Below are 20,859 nucleotides of genomic sequence, written 5' to 3'. Positions count from 1 at the left end.
AGATTGGAAAAATTCATATCATTAGAATGTCAGACTACCCAAAGCAATCTATGGATTCAAGGCAGTCCCCATCAATACCAATAGCATTTTTCACAGAACTAGAACAAACAATCCTAAAATTTGTAGGGACCTACAAGAGACCTTGAACAGCCAAAGCAATATTGAGAAAGAACAGCAAAGCTGGAGGCATAAAAATTCCAGATTTCAAGATATACTAAAAAGCTATAGTAATCAAGACAGTATGGCACCAGCACATACACAGATACGTAGGTCAATGGGACAGGATAGAAAGCCCAGAAATAAATCCACATTTAAACGGCCAATTAATCTATGACGAAGGAGGCAAGAATGAAGAAAGTCTTTTCAAGACAGCTACATGCAAAAGAATGAAACTAGACCACTTTCTTAACACCATACACAAAAACTCAAAAGTGGATTAAAGATCTAAAAGTGAGAACTGAAACCATAAAGTTCCTAAAAGAAAGCATAGGCAATAATTTCTTGGACATCATCCTTAGCAACATATTTAAGGATATACCTCTCCAGGCAAGGGAAACAAAAGAAAAATAAGCTATTGTGACTCTACCAAAATAAAATGTAGAGCAAAAGAAACCATTAATAAAACAAAAAGGTAACCTAGAAGATATATGCAAGACATTGCAATAAGGAATTAATATACAGAATATGTAAAGAATTTATACAACTCAACATAAAAAAAATCTGATTAAAAAATGGGCAGAGGACCTGAATAGACCTTTTTCCAAAGAAGACATGCAGATGGCCAACAGACAACATTAAAAGATGTTTAACATTAGTGATTATCAGGAAAACGCAGATCAAAACCACAATGAGATATCACCTCACACATATCAGAATGGCTAATAACAAAAAGACAGGAAATAACAAGTGTTGGCAAGGATGTGGAGAAAAGGGAACCAATAGGGAAATCCCCATTAGGAATTTAAATCGGTGCAAGCATTGTGGAAGAAAGTATAGAGTGTCCTCAAGAAATTAAAAATAAAATATCACAGGATCTAGTAATTTTACTACTAGTTATTTACCCAAAGAAAACACTAATTCTGAAAGATATGTGGACCCCTATGTTTGTTGTGGCATTATTTACAATACCCAGACGTGGAAGCAACCCAAGTGTCCACCCACAGATGAACGGATAAAGATGATGTATATACACACAAAAGGATATTACTCAGTCATAAAAAAAAAAAAAAAAAAGACTGTGATCTTGCCATTTGTAACAACACGGATGGACCTAGCCGGTATTATACTCAGTGAGATAAGTCAGAGAAAGACAAATACCACATGACTTCACTTACATGTGGAATCTAAAAACAGAACAAGTGAACAAACTAACAACAGCAACAAAGCCAAAAGAGATCCATGAATACAGAGCATAATCCGGTAGTTGTCAGAGGGCTGGGGGATGGGCAAAATGCATAAAGGTGGGTGGAAGATACAGGCTTCCAGTTACGAATGAATAAGTCATGGGATGAAAGGTACAGCAGAGTGAATACTCAATGATATCATAATAGTGTTGTGTGGTGATAAGGGGTGGTTACACTTGAAGTGAGCACAGCATAATGTACAGAGTTGTTGCCTGCTATGTTGTATAACTAATGTAGCATCAGGAGTCAAGTATACCTCAGTGAAAGAACTTTCCTTTGACATTTATAGAAAATTCTACTCAACAACAGCAAAATACACAATCTTCTCAAGTTGCATATAAAACATTCATCAATAGACTACATGCTGGGTGATAAGGCAAGTCTTAGTAAATTGAAAAGGATTAAAATCACATAGAAGTTCTTTTGATCTCAGTGGATTTAAACCACATAGCAGTAACAATAAACAATAAAGGAATAACAGTAATTCCTTAGGAAAATACCCACATATTTGATAATTAACGAACACACTTCTAAATACATCATGGTCACAGAAGAAATCACAGGAATATTTAGGAGATATTTTGAACAGAAAAAATAAAACAAAAATTTTCAAATTATGTGAGATGTAGCTAAAGCAGTGCTTAGAGAACACTTACATTTTTTAAATGCTTATACCAGTAATTTAGGGTCTAACATCAAGCTCCAACCTGAAAAAACTAGAAAAGGAAGATTCAAAGAAGTCCAGAATAACAAAGCAAAATAAACATAAAAGAAAACAGCATGATTAAAATAAGTGTAAAGCAAAACAAAACAAAACAAAACAAAACAAAACAAAACAAGGCAGTAAAAACTGGTTCTTGGGGCGCCTGGGTGGCGCAGTCGGTTAAGTGTCCGACTTCAGCCAGGTCACGATCTCGCGGTCCGGGAGTTCGAGCCCCGCGTCAGGCTCTGGGCTGATGGCTCAGAGCCTGGAGCCTGTTTCTGATTCTGTGTCTCCCTCTCTCTCTGCCCTTCCCCCGTTCATGCTCTGTCTCTCTCAGTCCCCCAAAAAATAAATAAACGTTGAAAAAAAACCCAAAACTGGTTCTTAAAACAAGACAAATGAGGTTGATAAATCTCTATTCAGACTGATCAAGCACACTATAAAAAGAAGATAGAAATTAACCAATATTAGGAATGAATGGTAGAGGGGTCTACAGGTCTTACAGATAACAAATGACTATCAGCAAATATGAAGAATATTTATGACCTATTTTACATTTTGAATAAAATTGACAAATTCCTTGAAAGACACAAACTACTAAATATCACCCAAGAAGATATAGATAACCATAACAGCCCCATACCTATTAAAAATTTTTAAATTCTTAGTTAAAAACCTTCCCATATATTAAAGAAAACCTTCAGAAGTATTAACAAAACAAATATAGACAAATTTTTCCAGAAAAGGGAGGAGGAAATACCCCAACTGATTTATGATGCAGTATTACCCAGATATCAAACCAGACAAAATAGAATAGAATATTCCAATCGCATATCCCTCAAGATTGCAGATGCAAAAAATTCTAGCAAATCAAATCCAGCAATATAAAAAACTTTTTGACAAATTAGGATTTATCTCAGAAATGCAGTTTAAATTTAATATTCAGCATAATACACCTTTTTATAAGATTTAAAAGGAAGGGGCACCTGTGTGGCTCAGTCAGTTGAGTGGCAGACTCTTGATTTCTGCTCAGGTTATGACCTCTGTGCTGAGCGCAGGGCCAGCTTAAGATTCTCTCTCTCCCCCACTATGCCCCTCACCTCTGCACATGCACTTGCTGTCTCTAAAACAAACAAACAAACAAAAAAGATATAAAAGGAAGAACCATATAATCATCTCAGCAAATGCAGTAAAGACACTTGAGAGAATTTATCACTCATTCTGAGAAGCACTAAGAAAAGTGCTTCTCTGAAAAACCTACAGCTAACATCATACCTAATGGCAAAACCTGTTCCCCTAAGATCAAGAAGAATGGACGTTCTTACCACTTCGATTCAACATCATATGTAGGTCCTAGCCAGTGCAATGAGTCAAAAACCAAACAAAACAAAAGAACTGAAAAAGAAGTAATGCTTTATTTAGTTGCTGTCAATATTTTGTACAAAATTCTAGAAAATCTACATGAGTCGCATGTTGTTAGATTGTTACAGTAAATGTCCCCCAGGTGGTGTATCCCCAACTTTGGTGTACCCACCCACACCGACTCTGGGTTTGGTCATGTGACTTGATTTGGCCAATGAGACAACAGCAAACATAAGAGGCCCAGAGGTGTGAAAAGCACTTGCTCAGTGAGCCTTGTCGCTCTTTGTGAAGAATCCCTGGTTAAACTGGCAAAGGCACTGAAACCAAATGGAGCAGAAATATGTAAATTCTGGTGAGCTTCAAGCGTCCTTTATCCAAGGAGTCTTTTTGAAAGCACTTCTCAGTTCTCAATGGACATAGTTCATGCACTTCCGTCTTCCTGCTATTCTCCTCTCCTTTTCTCCCCTTTCTCCTTCTTAAACTTTTCCCTTACTTCCCCATTTTTCTCATGTTATTGTATCTGCTGTTACAGCGTTCCCTCCCTGACAAGGTCCAGAACTTTTTAAAGGGTCATGTACTTTTCATTTAATATGGTTGCTGGCATAATGATTGTTAACAAAATATTTGAAGAGTGAGTGACTGGGAAACATCTCTTTGTTTCTGATTATTATCAAGATAAAGAATTCTTTTTATATATTTTTTGTTTAATCTAACATTCACAAAAGTATTTACTGAGTAATTACTATGTGCCAGTCCTGTCAAGTGAACTAGCTTAGAAAACAACTGGTTGTTGGGGCCCCTAGGTGGCTCAGTCAGTTAAGCGTCCGACTTCAGCTCAGGTCATGATCTCACAGTTGTGGATTCAAGCCCCGTGTCGGGCTCTGTGCTGATGGCTCGGAGCCTGGAGCCTGCTTCAGGTTCTGTGTCTCCCTCTCTCTCTGCCCCTCCCCTGCTCATGTTCACTCGCTCTCTCTCAAAAATAAACATTAAAAAAATTTTTAAACAACTGGTTCTTATGAGGGATACGGATGTCATTATTGGTAGATATATTGGGCAGTATTATGCCTATTATTAAAATATCTAGGTAGTCAATTTGTCTTATCCTCATTAAACAGAAGAAAAAATGTATTCATTTTATGCTCATAAAGCAACATTTACACAGTTATAACCGCCTGAACCAAAGGGTTGGATCAGAAAATTAAGTCGTGATTTGGTAATGTGTTTGAATCTATGTGACTTATTAATATCTTCTTTGTAAATAATTTTTATTTTTATTTATTTTTAAAATTGTTTATTATTTATTCACTTTTGAGAGCCATTGAAAGACAGAGTGCAAGTGGGGGAGGGGCAAAGAGAGCAGGAGACCGAATCCGTAGCAGGCTCCAGGCCCTGAGCGGTCAGCACCGAGTCCTGTGGGGGGCTTGAACCCAGGAACCACGAGATCATGACCTAAGCAGAAGTCAGACGCTCAACCGACTGAGCCACCCAGGCACCCCAGTCATTTTTATTTTTAAATAGTTTAAGACTTACCAGAAGATGCAAAAATAGTTCTGTGTATCCTTCAACCAGCTTCCCCCATAATGATATCTTAATAGTAGTAATACATTATCAAAGTCAGGAAAGTGACATTGTTACAATATTATTAATTTAGTTACAGACTAAAAGTTCTTTTTAATAAATCCTTGTTTTCCATGTAGATTTTCACTTCATTACCACCTCTTACTCTGGGAATCTTTGAACAGTGTTGCAGTGAGAAGAGCCTGCTTAGGTGCCCACAACTCTATCGGATTTCTCAGGCAGGGAAAATTTTCAACACAAAGGTAAACAGAAGATTTAATGCAGGTTTTCATCTCAACTCCAAAGGTACCTCTTTTCCTTTTCTGATGCTTAAAAAAAAATAATTTAAAAACCAAGGATTGCAGCCTTGTGCAATCATTTACCTTGTAGTTTAGTTTGTCTAGGGAACTGAGATTTAAATAATATGTGGCAGAGGGAAACTAAAGAAAAAGCAGCAAGGCACCATGTGTGGTCCCACAAACTGTGCACAGAGCAGCTTCAGGAGGCATGCTGTGCATTGGGGCAATCCTGGAAAATACAAATGAGGGACTCAGGCCTATTTTTAGAGGAGACAAGCGATTCTTCTGGAATGCTTTCTTCCTGGGATCACGGAGTTGAGATTTAGAGTAAACCTAACTGCATCCCAGTCATTAGTGAAGCTTTAAAAATATATAGACACCTGCAAGTATCTTTTCAAATTAGTATTTTTGCTTTCTTTGGGTAAGTACCATTTGGGTAAATACCACAGTGCCATTAGACCGCATGATAATTATATTTTTAGTATTTTGAGTAACTGTCATACTGTTTTCCACGATGGGTGTACCAATTTGCATTTATACAGTACATGAAGGTTCCTTTTCGTCTACATTCTTGCAACACTTGTTATTTCATGAGTTTTTTTCATTCAGCCATTTGACAGGTATAAATTGATATCTCATTGTGGTTTGACTTGCATTTCCATGATGACTGGTGATGTTGAACATCTTTTCATGTGTCAGCCATCTGTATGTCTTCTTTGGGAAAATGTCTATTCAGGCCCTCTGCCCATTTTTTTTTTTTAATTTACATCCAAATTAGTTAGCATGTAGTGCAAGAATGATTTCAGGAGATTACTTACCCATTTAGCCCATCCCCCCTCCCTCAACCCCTCCAGTAACCCTCTGTTTGTTCTCCTTATTTAAGAGTCTCTTATGTTTTGTCCCCCTCCCTGTTTTTATATTATTTTTGCTTCCCGTCCCTTATGTTCATCTGTTTTGTCTCTTAAAGTCCTCATATGAGTGAAGTCATATCATTTTTGTCTTTCTCTAATTTCACTTAGCATAATACCCTCCAGTTCCATCCATGTAGTTGCAAATGGCAAGCTTTCATTCTTTTTGATTGCCGAGTAATACTCCATTGTATACATATGCCACATCTTTATCCATTCATCCATCGATGGACATTTGGGCTCTTCCCATACTTTGGCTATTGTTTATAGTACTCTATAAAATGGGGGTGCATGTGTCCCTTCGAAACAGCACACCTGTATCCCAGCAATTGCTGGGTCGTAGGGTAGTTCTATTTTTAGTTTTTTGAGTTTTCCAGAGTGGCTGCACCAGCTTGCATGCCCATCCTCTGCCCATTTTTAAATCACATTATTTGTTTTCTTGGTATTGAGTTGAACTTACGCTCATAAAAAAACTTACTTGTTCTTTATATATTTTGCATATTAATCCCTATGTACCCATATATTTATTGCCGCATTATCTGCAATAGCCAAGATATGGAAGCAACCCAAGTGTCCATCAGTAGACAAATGGGTAAAGAAGATGTGGTATATATAAGCAATGGACTATTACTCAACTATAAAAAGAATGAAATCTTGCCATTTGCAACAACACGGATGGACCTACAGGATATAATGCTAAGTGAAATAAGTCAGTCAGAGAAAGACAAATCCCATATGATTTTATTCATATGTGGAATCTAAGAAACAAGTGAACAAAGGAAAAAAGAGTCAAAAAGTAGACTCTTAAATACAGAGAATGAACTGGTGGTTTCCAGATGAGAGGTGGGTAAGAGAATGGGTAAAATAGAGAATCAAGAGTACACTTATCATAATGAGCACTGAATAGTGTTTAGAATTATTAGTCATTATATTGTACACTTGAAACTAATATAACACTATGTTAATTGTGCTTCAATTAAAAAATATATAGATGCCTGGAAGAAACATGGGTCTTTTTTTTATATTAAATACAATTAAAAAAATTTTTTAACTTTTATTCAATTTTGGGAGACAGAGACAGAGCATGAGTGGGGAAGTCATACACTTAACCCACTGAGCCACCCATATATTAAATATAATTTATAATTATAATATATAATTTATAATATGTATTATATGTATTATAATTTTATAATATAATTATATAATTTATAATATTTATTGTCAAATTGGTTTCCATACAATACTCAGTGCTCATCCCAACAGGTGCCCTCCTCAGTTGGAGAGGAACTAAAATCTCCAACCCAAAGCATGGATTCATCTATATCCCTCTGAAGTTCTATCAGGTTTGCTTCATGTATTTTGCAGTTCTGTTATTAGGTGTATAAATGTTTAGGATTGTTATATTGTCTTGATTGATCCCTTTTTCATTATGAAATTACCTTTATTATTTTCTTCTTTGATCTTGTCTATTTTGTCTGATAGTAATATGACAACTCCAGCTTTTTTTAGTGTTTTTATGATATATCTTTTCCATCCTCTTATTTTTATTCATTCATTCATTCATTCATTCATTCATTCGAGTCTTCTAGTGGGCAGTTTGTAGTCTTTGTTATCCGGTCTGATATTACGTCTCTATACTGCGTGTTTAAAGTATTTACATTTTCATATGTTTATTGATGTGTTTTGGTTCAAATTTAACCATCTTTCTACACATTTTTGATTTTTCCTAATTATAATTTGTTTCCTTGTTTTCTCTTGTTCTGACTTCTTTTGGATTAATTTTTGTGAATTCCATTTCATCTCCTTGTTGGCTTCTTAGCTATAATTCTTTTCTTTAAAGAATTTGCTTTAGGGTTTACACCATGTATTGTTAAGTTAGTGTAGTATGACTTCAAGTGATACACTAATTCACATACAGTATAAAAACCTTAATAGTACACTTCCATTTCTCTCCTTCTGACCTTTGGACTAATGTTGTCATACATGTTACTTTTACATATGTTAACAACCCCACACCATATGAATACTTGTGCTTGAACAATTATTTTTCAAAGTGACTTAAATAGTAAGAGAAACACTTAGATCTTTACCCATACTTTTGTTATTTCCAGTAATCTTCTACCCTTTGTGTGGATTCACATTAATATGTGTTCTAATTTCCTTCTGCCTGCAGAGCTTCCTTTAACATTCCTTGTAGTGCAAATCTGCTGGCAGTGAACTCTTAGTTTTTATGGAACTCAAAAGGTCTTCATTTGACCTTCATTTTTGAAAGTTATTTTCGGTTGGCATAAAATTCTAGGTTTGACAGTTTATTTCTTTCAGTAATTTCCATTGTCTTCTTACTTGCATTGTTTTGATGTGGAATTACTGTCATCCTCACTTTATACCTTTCATGTGTCTTTTTTCATCTGGATGCTTTGAAGATTTTTTCCCCCCCAGATTTGAGCAATTGGATTGTGGTGACTTGTTTCTTCATGGTTCCTGTGCTTGGGGTGCACTGAGGATTTGGATCTGTAGGTTTATAGTAAGAAGATGAGGGGGCCCCTGGGGGCTCAGTCGGTTAGGTGTCTGACTCAGCTCAGGTCATGATCTCACGGTTCGTGAGTTCGAGCCCTGTGTCGGGCTTTGTGCTGCCAGCTCAGAGCCTGGAACCTGCTTCAGATTCTGTGTCTCCCTCTCTCTCTGTCCCTCCCCCGCTCATGCTTTCTGTCTCAACAATAAATAAATGTTAAAAAAAAAAAAGATCAGCAAACTATGGGCTATAGGCCAAATCTAGTCCATTGCCTGATTTCATAAAATTTTATTGGGAGGGGCGCCTGGGTGGCGCAGTCGGTTAAGCGTCCGACTTCAGCCAGGTCACGATCTCGCGGTCCGTGAGTTCGAGCCCCGCGTCGGGCTCTGGGCTGACGGCTCGGAGCCTGGAGCCTGTTTCCAATTCTGTGTCTCCCTCTCTCTCTGCCCCTCCCCCGTTCATGCTCTGTCTCTCTCTGTCCCAAAAATAAATAAACGTTGAAAAAAAATTATAAAAAAATAAAAAATAAAAAAAAATAAAATTTTATTGGGAAACAGCCATGACCATTCATTCACAAATTCATTATGATTATCGTAGAGGTACAACAGCAGAATTGAGTAGTTGTAATGGAGATCTTGTGACCCCCAAATAATAAAATACTTTTTTTCCATCTTGTCCTTTACAAAAAAAGTTTCTTGGTTTATAGTTTACATCAAATTTGGAAAGTTTTCAGCCATTGTATTTTCAAATATTTTTTCTGGCCTATCTTCTCTCCTTCTGTTGCTTCCAATTATACATATGTTAGATCACTTGAAGTTGTCCAAAACTTCATTGAACCTATACCTTTGTTTTATACATCCTCCTGTTAATTTTGTTTTGTTTGGGTGTTTTATCATGTTGTCTTCAATTACTTCTGCAATATCTATGCCATTAATTCTTCTGCAATGCTGAATCTGCATTACTGCCATCTAGTAAGTTTATTATCTCAAAATTTATAGTTTTTAATCTATTAAATTTCTATCTGGAAATTTTTTATATCTTCTATTTCCCTACTAAGCTTTTGAACATAAAGAATAAATACTGTTTCAAAAAAAGAATAGAGTTATACTCTTTCAACATTCTTATCTGCAAATTTTAGTATGTGTGTTGGTTGTAGGTTGGATTTAATTAATTTTTACGTCCTCATTTTGGGTAGTGTTTTTCTGCCTTTTTTTTTTTAATGCCTGATAATTCTGAATTGGATTTGTCCTACGTGATAGATATTTTTGTATAACCATGAATATATTTTTTCCCTTTACATTGATTGATTGATTAAAGTATAGTTGACACACAATGCTACATTAGTTTCAGGTGTAAAACAGTGATTCAAGAAGCCTATATATTATTCTACCTACATCTATTCTATACAGGTGTAGCTACCATCAGTCACCATACAACACTATTATAATACCATTAACTATATTCCCTGTGCTTTACCTTTTATCCCCATGACTTACTCATTCCACACTGGAAGCCTCACCCCCCTCACCCATTTTTCCCATGCCTCCACTCTCCCATTCCTCTGGCAACTTCCAGTGTATTCTCTGTATTGATTTCTTATGGTTTTTGTTTGTTCATTTATTTTTAGATTACACATATAAGTGAAATCATATGGTATTTGTCATCCTCTGCCTGATTTATTTCACCTATCATAGAACCCTCTAGGCCCATCCATATTGTTGCAAATGGTGGGATCTCCTACTTTTTTACGGCTGAACAGTATTCAATTGTATATACATATCACATCTTCTTTATCCCTTCATGTACGGATGGACACGGGTTGCTTCCATATCTTGGCTATTGCAAATAATGCTGCGGTAAATATAGTGGTGCATGTATCTGTATGAATTAGTGTTTTCGGTTTTCTTGGGTAAATACCCAGTAGTGGTATTACTAGATCATATGGCATTACTATATGTAATTTTTTGAGAAAACTCCATACTGTTTTCTACTGTGGCTGCACCAGTTTGCATTGCTACCAATAGTGCACGAGGGTTCTTTTTTCTCCATCTCTTCACCAACACTTGTTATCTCTTGTCTTTTTGATTCTACCCATTCTGATAGGTGTAAGGTGGTCTCTCATTGTGGTTTTGATTTGCCTTTTTCTGATGATTAGTGATGTTGACCATCTTTTCATGTGTCAGTTGGCCATTTGTAAGTCTTCTTTGGAAAAATGTCTATTTAAATTCTCTTCCCATTTTTAAATCAGATTGTGTGTGTGTGTGTGTGTGTGTGTGTGTGTGTGTGTGTGTGTGTTTGTGTGTGTGTTGTACAAGTTTTTTTACAAATATATTTTGGAAATTTACTCCTTATTGGATGAATCATTTGCAAATATCTTCTCCCATTTAATAAGATGCCTTTTTGTTTTCCTGATGGCTTCCTTTGCTGTGCACAAAAGTTTTTTATTTTGTATCACCATGACTTTTCTTGAGTTTTGTTCTGGAATACTGGCACGTTAACTGGAAACAATTTAGCCCTTTTGGATCTGCATTTTAATATTAGGAAGGACAGGAGTTGTGCTAAGTCCAAGGATAATTTTTCTCCACAGAGACAGAAACTTCTATGTATTCTGCCCAATGTTCCATGAATCTTGAGGTTTTCCAGTTTGGCACTAGTTGTGTTTTTAAACCAGTGTCTTACATTCTTTCCTAAAAACAGCTTTACTTCAGGAAATTTAGGTCACAGGACAGATATGTTTTTTTCCACATATTTTTCTCCTCTAGTCCTTTATCTGTAAGTCTTCCTGGCAAACATAAAAATAACCGATACATTTAGACCCAAAAGAACAAAGATTTGTTTTCGCTGTTGTTCTACCGTCTCCTAACCAATGTACTCTTGTTTGACCCTAGAGATTTTATATTATTAATATTTCCTTTAAGAAAATTGTATATGGTTTATTAAAATTTACTTTGACCAAAGTCTGGGTGTCGATGTAAAGGTGCAGACTGTATTACATGAAAGAAATTATATTTAAAACACTACAATTTAAGGACTGAAAAATACTTTTATTTCTTTTACAAATTACTACTTCTGGTTCTTTTTCATTGGATAATTTAGGTTTTTATACTTTTTATAACAAATATTCTATATTTGAATCCTACACATTTATATTTAATGAGTTTTCAAATAATATCCTTTAATTTCATAGTCATTTCTTTTAGGAGTAGAAGAAATGGAATTTTTCCATATCTAGGAAAACATTTTGGCTTTATAACCGTGTTTCAAACTGCAAGTATATTTCCTAATGTCACATATTTTTAGATTTACACCAACATACTATCATAACTTTCTTGCTTTGTTTTCTTTTAGGTATTTTGGTTTCAATGCATAAATGCTTTGGTCCATTCCTTCATTCTCTTCTGGATGCCCATGAAAATGCTGGAGCATGGTAATGGCTTCATTGTTTCATATATTCAACAAAGAGCATGTTTTTCTCACTGGGGCCAGTATTTCTGTGTGTGTGTGTGTGTGTGTGTGTGTGTGCGCACGCGCACACGTGTGTGTCTCCAAAGAAAGACCTGAAGGCAACAAAAAGGGAATTTTAAAATATGTATAAAATTAAAGTCCAGCTGACACTTAACAGTGGATCTTTAGAAAGCATTTTCTTTGTGTCTGACATATATAAATTGAGAATTAGTGCTTTTATTATTCATTTTTAATATTTGAGTTGGCAGGTCTGATAGAAAGCATAATCATTTTAATGAATCATAGGTGCCTTCCATTAGTAAGTTTGAAGTTTATGTCTATTTTCTTATTTCACTTCCCAAACTTCATGCTACAATTTGGACTATACCACAAGTTTAATACACTTTATTATTAGACCAAGTCTCCTTTTCCTGATATACGATTTTCCAAATAACATTATGTATGAAGTTTTTCTACAGACTAATGTGGGTCCAATACATCTAAATGTAGGAGATATATTTATGAAGTGTGCTATTGTTGTGTAATGGGTTCACAGCCATAAATTAAGGTGTGAAATATAATTATTTTTCTTTAACCAGATTTAATTTTCATTGGGTGTTACTAGAAATATATCCTTTATCTTGGACATATTTTTTAAACATTGAGTTTGAGTTGTATGTGTTATTTGTTGGTATTTAAAAGAAAGGATCTGCCATTAATATAGCTAAAGGCCTTCACTGTAAAAACAATGGACAAAAGTTTCAAATGGTAACAAATATAGCAAAATCACAAGTTTACAAAAAGTTCCTTTTAGGATGGAGTTGTGAGGAGCTCCTTGGACCTGCCTCCCACCCAGATAAGCAAAACTGGTCAAAATTATAAAAACATGACTCTGCACCTTCTCTGGATATTGTCCTAAAGACAAATGAAGACACATTTATTCAAGCAAACCTACTACTCAGTAAGAACATTGAGAGTCTATGGCATTGTAGCCATGACCTACTCCTTCCCTATCTTAATCACACCCTAGCTTGATGGAAGCTCCACTACAGCCAAGTGTGGCCAAGAGGGTAGGAATACTAGTATTCTCAATGATCACTCAATGTTACAATATCTCACAGGAGAGCCAGGCCACCGGCATTTCTTATCCCCTGCCCCTAACTTTGAGTTGAAGAGGCCAAATTCCTGATGAGTGTGGCCAAGAGGTTAGAGCTCTCCTTTTCCAATCAACCTATGTCCATAGGAGAAAGTCTCTACAACAGGCACGATAGGCTAAGAATACCAAATCCATGACCGCTCTCCCCACAGCTTGCTTGTAGGGAAGAGAATCTCCAAGAGATTGCTGGGAAGGCAAGCCAAGAAGACCAGTGACGACAACCTCACTACCACCAAAGGTAGTGGCAATAAGGTTTTACCTACGGTAACAGGTGGTACATAAGAAAAGACAGCCCCAAAACTCTTTCCAAAGTAAGTGACTGTTTGAAACATACTGGGGGAAGAGTTCAAGTCTAGGGATGTTCTCAAAGATAATAATTCTTCTTAAATGAGACCAACAAGCTAAACCATAGGCCTGGTTCAGAAAGAACCAGGGACAGAAACAGATAAAAATAGCCCTCCTGAGGTGAGAACAAACCTCAAAGACCTGTCTCAAAATTAACCCAGCCTGAATTTAATCAGATCAGACTGCTGTACAATTAATGCCCTAGAACACTGTCAAAAACAATAGAATATCCCGTGGGTAATTAGTGGAGCCTAACAACTGGTGTAATACCAAGTGAGTCAGGTAGCTTAATGGAAAAATGAGGGAAAAGGAGTGTCAATGCAGACCAGATAAAACCAAGGTGACTGTGTGCCTGCTCAGGGCTGCACCTTCCAAGGAGCAATACCAAGGTTTCATACTACAGGGGCAAGAGACTTCAACTAAAATAGCCAGCCAAATCACAGAACAAATAAACATCAAAACAAATGTAAGCCTTGAAGACAGGGGAGGGAAACTAGTATCCAGAGTAGCTACAGTGTATTATGTAAGATGTCTAGTTTTCAGCAACACCAAAAAGTACAAGACATGCAAAGAGACAGGGCAGCATGACCCATATACCCAGTAACAAGTAGGCAACAGAAACTTCCTGTTTCTGTGAGAGGGCCTACATGTCAGAGTTACAAAGAGTTCAAATTAGCCAATACAAACATGTTGAAAGAACCATAAGAAATCCTTAAAGGTATGAGGGTATGAAGGCACATCAAACAGATTATCAAAAAAGAGACAGAAATTATAAAAAAGAACCAAATGAAACTTCTGGAGCTGAAAAGTTTTAATAACCAAAATGAAAAATTCATTAGAGGGGCTCAACAGTAAATGTGAACTGGAAGAAGAAAGAATTATGAAACTTGATGCTACATTAATGGAAAGGATGCAATTTGAAAACCAGAGAGAAAAACAGAATGAAGGAAAATGAACACAGACTCAGAAATATGAGAAGCCTTTAAACACACCAATATAGGCAAATGGGGTATAAGAACCAGAGGAGAAAAGGAATGAAGTAGTAAAACTATTCAAGGAAATGATAGCTAAAGAGCTTCCAATTAGCTGAACAACATTAATTTGTACATCCAAGGGGGCTCAGTGAACTTTAAGTGAGATAAATGCAAAGAGATCCATACCCAGACACATGTAGCAAAAATGTTGGAAGCCAAAAACAACAGGAAAATATTGAAAGCAGAGAAATAAAAGTGGCTCATGGACAAGGGAGCTCCAGTTAAGACTTACAGATGACTTCTCATCACACACACACAAAAATGGAGGTCAGAAGGCAGTGCTGAAAGAAAAAAACCTGTCAACCAAGAATCTTATGCCCAACAAAATAATTTTTCAAAAATGAAGGCAAAACAGAGACATTCTCATATAAACAGAAAAATGACAGGATTTGTTACTGTAATACATGCTTTTCAAGAAATACTAAAGGAGGTTCTTCAGATTAAAAATAAGTAAACCCAGTTCACAAAGAGCATTGATAAAGGAAATGATGTAATCATATAAGACAGTGTAAATGCATTATTCCATCTTCTGTCTTTTCATAAATGATTTTAAAGTAAATTTCACAAAATAGTATAGATGTAAAATCTTTATCAAAATATCAACATACTAAATCTAGAAATATATATAAGGTTACACACAAAAGCACCAAATGGGATTTATCTCAGGAATGCAAGGTTGGTTTAACACACAAAAATAATGTCATTCATCATAAAAATAAAGGACAAAAATTACATGATTGTCTCAATAAATTCAGAAAAAGCATTTGACATAAGTCAATACATCTTCATGATAAAAACATTCACACTTTAAAGTAGGGATAGAATTGATCTTTCTGAATCTGATAAAAGACATCTACAAAACTCCCACAGTTAACATGTTTAATGGTGAAAGACTGAATGCTTTCCCCTAAAATCAAGAATGAGGGGCACCTGGGTGTCTTGGTGGGTTAAGCATCTGACTCTTGATTTCAGCTCAGGTCACGATCTCAGTTTGTGAGATTGAGCCCAGCATCAGGCTCCACGCTGAGAACACAGAGCATGCTTCATATTCTTTCTCTCCCACTCTCTCTGCCCCTCCCCCGCTCATTCTCCCTCTCCCTCTCGCACGCATGCTCTCTCTCTCTCTCTCTCTCTCTCTCTCTCTCTCTGAAAAATAAATAAATATGCTTAAAAAAAGAGACAAAAATATCATTTACAGTACTTCTATTCATCATTGTTCTGGTAATACTAGGCAGTATAGTTGGGCAAGAAAATGCAATAAAAATCATCCAGTGTAGAAAGGAAAGAGTAAAATGATCTCTATTTGTATATGACATGATTATATATATATATATATATATATATATATATATATATATATAATACATATAATATATATTGCTAAAACCCCATGTTATATATATATATATATATATATATATATATATATATATATATAATGCTAAAATTAAAATACTATTAAAGATAAACAAATTAAGGTTTAGGGTACAAGATTAACACACAAAGAATCAATTTTATTTCTATACAACAGAAATAAGAAAACAGAAAGTGACACTAAGAAAACAATTCTATTTACCATTGCATAAAAATGAAGAAAATACTTAGAAATAAATTTAACAAAAGTTCAAAATTTATACCTTGAAAATTATAAAACATTGTTGAAAGAAATTAAAGAAGACTTAAATGAACATAAAGTCATCCAACGTTTGTGGATTGAAAGATGTAATACTGTTTAGCTCGCAACACCTCCCAAATGAATAAATGAATTCAATAAAGTGGCAGGATACAAAATTAATATAAAGAAATCTGTTGCATTTCCTTTTACTTTTTCTTTTTTTTTGGGGGGGGGAGAGGAAGAAGAAGGGAAGAGGGAGAGGGAGAGAAAATCTTAAGCAGGCTCCATGCCCAGTGTGGAGCCCAATGCAGGGCTTGATCTCATGACCATGAGATCATGACCCGAGCCAAAGTCTAGAGTTGGTCACTTAACCAACTCAGCCACCTAGGTGCCCTGTGGAAGTCTATTGCATTTCTATATCCTGCTAATGAAATAGAAATTTAAGAAAAAACCCCATTTAAAATTACACAAAAAAGAATAAAATACCTAGAAATAAATTTAATCAAGATGTAAAAGACTTTATACTCCAAAAACTATAAGACACTGGTGAAAGAAACTGAATTGACACAAAAAAATGGAAAGATACATCATGCTTGTGGATTAGAAAAATTAATATTGTTAAAATGTCCATAATACCCAAAACAATTTAAAGATTCAGTGTGATCCCTATCAAAATACCAATAGCATTTTTCACACAACTAGAACAAATAGTCCTATAACTTGTATGGAACCACCAAAAATCCTGAAGAGCCACAGCAATTTTGAAAAAGAACAAATCTGGAGGTATGTATTACAATTCCAGATTCAAGATATACCACACAGCTACAGTAATCAAAACAATATGGCACTGGCATAAAAACTGACACATGAATCAACAGAATAGAGACTCCAGAAATAAACCCAAGCCTATACAGTCAATCTACAACAAAGGAGGCAAGAATATACAATGGGGAAAGACAGTCTCTTCAATAATTGGTGTTGGGAAAACTGGACAGCTACATTCAAAAGAATGAAACTAGACCTCTTTCTTACACCATACACAAAAATAAATTCAAAATGGATTAAAAATCTAAATGTGAGACCTGAAATTATAAAATTTAAAAGAATACATAACAGTAATCCTTGGACATTAGGCTTAGCAACACACTTATCCACATGTCTCATCAGGCAAGGGAAACAAAAGAAAAAATAAATTAGTGGGACTACACCAAAATTAAAAGATTTTGCACAGCAAAAGCAACCATCAACAAAACAAGAGGCAACTTAGTAAATGGGAGAAGATATTTGCAAATGATATATTTGATAAGGAGTTAATATCCAAAATACAAAAAGAACTCAACATAAAAAAAAAAGGCATCTGATTAAAAATGGGTAGAGGACCTGAATGTCTTCCCAAAGAAGACATACAGATGGCCAACTGACACATAAAAAGATGCTCAACATGACTGATCATCAGGGAAATGCAAATCAAAGCTACAGTGAGATATCACCTCACACCAATCAGAATAGCTAATACCAAAAAGATAAGAAATAAGTGTTGATGAGGATGTGGTGAAAAGGGAGCCCTCATGCACTGTCGATGGGAATGTAAACTGGGGCAGCCACTGTAGAAAACAGTATGGAGGTTCCTCAAAAATGAAACATATAAACACCATATGATCCAGCTATCCCACTAATGGATATTAACACAAAGAAAACAAAAACAGAATTTCAAAAAGATATACACACCCCTAGGATTACTGCAGCATTATTTACAATAGCCAAGATACAGAAGGAACCCAAGTGTCCATCTATAGATGAATGGATAAACAAGATGTGGTATGTGTGTACACACACACATACACACACATACATACACACACACATACACATGCATATACATACAATGGAATATTACTCAGCCATAAAAAAGAACAAGTTTTGTTTTGTTTTTTTGCCATTTGTGACATCATGGGCAGACCTAGAGGTTATTACGCTAAGTGAAGTTAAGTCAGAGAAAGACAAATACCATATGATTTCACTTACGTGTGGAATCTAAAAAACAAAACAAATGAACAGAACAAATTGAATAAAACAATTGAACAAAATGCTAGACAAATACAGAGAATAAACTGTTGGTGACCAGATGGCAGGTAGGTGGGGAATGGGTGAAATAGATAAATGGAGATGAAAAATACAGCACAGAGAATGGAGTCAATAATACTGTAATAACTTTTTATGGTGACAAATGGTGACTAACACTTATTGTGGTGAGCACTGAGTAATGAATAGAATTGTCTAATCAATATGTTGTACACCTGAAACTAATATAACATTGTATGTCAATTATACTTCAATAAAAAAGTATAAATACAACCCACAGAATAGAACAAAGCATTTACACATTATATTTATAACAAGGATTTCTATCTGGGCTGTATGAGGAACACTTACAACTCAACAGTAAAAAGACAAAAAGACCCAATTTTCAAAACATGCCAAAGATTTGAATAGACCTTTCCCCCCAGAGGATATTCAAATAACTAATACATGAAAAGATGGTCAACATCATTAATCATTAAACAAATGCAAATTAAAACCACAATGAGGTAATACTTCATGTCCATTAGGGTGGCTATAATCAAAATGACAGACAGCAATGACTGTTGGCAAAGATGTAGAGACTGGAACCCTCACACACCGCTGGCAGGAATGTAACATGGTGTAGCCCCTTTGGGAAACGGTCTGGCATTTCCTGTAATGGTTAAGCACTGAGTTACCGTATTATTCAGCAATTACACTGTTAGGTATATGCCCAAGAGAAATGAAAGTCTATGCCACAGAAAAATTTGTACACATAGCAGCTTTATTCGTAATAACCCAAATGTTCATTAATCAATGAATGGATATATGATGGGTATGTGCTATATACATACAATGGAATAGTGTTTATTAACAAAAAGGAATGAAGTATTGATCATGCTACAACAGTGATGAATCTTGAAAACATTATACTAAGTGAAAGAAGCTAGTCACAAGACCACCTATTATATGAGTCTATTTACATGAAATGTTCAGAACAGGCAAATTATATAAAGACTGAAAACAGATTAGTGTTTGCCTAAGGCTGGGGGATGGATGGGGCAGTAATAGCCAAGAGGTCTGGGGTTTCTTCTGTGAGGGAAGGAAAGTGTTCTCAAGCTGATGATGCTGATAGTTGCCTGGTTCTGTTAATATACTAAAAGCCATTGAGCTGCACACTTTAAATGTGTGGATGTATGGTATGTAAATTATATGTCAATAAATCTGGTAAAGACTTATTGTATACAATAAATAGAATATATTTGGGGGATCTTAGCTCATCCTCAAAATAGAGAAAGGAATTTGAACCACTGTGGTAATAATGAATGCAAATCCAGAACAAGAAATACTATGGTTTTATTAAATTTGTATCTTACGGAATTTCTGTTGTTAAATGTCAAGTATTAAATACAGTAATTCTTGGGGCGCCTGGGTGGCTCAGTCGGTTAAGCATCCGACTTCGGCTTGGGTCATTATCTCAGGGTTTGTGAGTTCGAGCCCCACACTGGGCTCTGGGCTGACAGCTCAGAGCCTGGAACCTGCTTCGGATTCTGTGTCTCTCACTCTCTCTGCTCCTCCCCTGCTCACACTCTGTCTCTCTCTCTCTCAAAAGTAAAATAAAATATTTTAAGTAAATAAATATTTTTTATTTTAAATATTTTATTTATTTAAATAATTTATTTAAAATATTTTAAGTAAATAAATATTTTAAGTAAATAAAAGTAAAATTTGCTTTTAAAACAATTTTTAAAAATACGGTAATTCTTTTTAAAACATTCATTTTTAAGCATTTTTCTCTAAGATTCACTAAAATTTTCAATCTCATAACATGTAAAATGTCCCCCAGCATGTGCACGCGCACACACACACACACACACACCACCCTTACATTCTCTACAAGAAATAAACAATTATGATTATTTGTGCTTACTGGGTGGGACAGAGGAGTAACTAAGATAAAATAATCTTTGCAAATTTCCTTACAAATTAATGGGACTGAATTACTTAACTGCCCACAACACCACACAAATAGGTGTAGTACATGTTCAAATTTAAAGGCGTTCTGTACATAACAGGCAAGCAAACCACGTAATCACAAACTCTCACTCAGCATTGGGGAGTTCCGTGAAACGACAACCAGTGTTTCCAGGTTCCTACTTTGTAAATTCAGCCTAAATGTGTCATACTAAATGTAACTGACCAAACTTACATTATCTACATAGTGTTATGTTTTAACTTGTATCACATGAAATCTATTAATGCAGGACTTTGAAAGTAAGTAGAGAGAGAGAGGATCATCATCCCTACCATTTTCTAGTATATGCAGCAGTTCCCAAACTTGTCTGTACCTAAGAATCAGTGAGAGATTTTTTTAAAAATTCCAAAAGCCCAAACGACCTGAATCACAATCTCTGTGGTTCGGCCACAGGCATCAGTGGTTTGTGAAGCTCACCAGAA

General features: G+C 35.5%; 1 protein-coding gene across 1 annotated transcript in view; it reads left to right on the top strand.

The window, feature by feature from the left end:
- LOC122480745 (phospholipid-transporting ATPase IB-like) overlaps positions 1-20,859 on the top strand; it is a 182,842-nt gene that overhangs the window by 114,796 nt on the left and 47,187 nt on the right. The window contains exons 26-27 of the mRNA XM_043575520.1: positions 5,166-5,288; positions 12,096-12,174. Coding sequence (XP_043431455.1) covers positions 5,166-5,288; positions 12,096-12,174 — 202 coding nt within the window. The remainder of the gene's footprint in view (positions 1-5,165; positions 5,289-12,095; positions 12,175-20,859) is intronic.

Source organism: Prionailurus bengalensis, chromosome A1, assembly GCF_016509475.1.
Source record: "Prionailurus bengalensis isolate Pbe53 chromosome A1, Fcat_Pben_1.1_paternal_pri, whole genome shotgun sequence".
In the NCBI taxonomy this organism is placed as follows: Eukaryota; Metazoa; Chordata; class Mammalia; order Carnivora; family Felidae; genus Prionailurus; species Prionailurus bengalensis.
The sequence above is the reverse complement of the archived record's forward strand: the minus strand, read 5'-3'. Positions and strand labels throughout refer to the sequence as shown.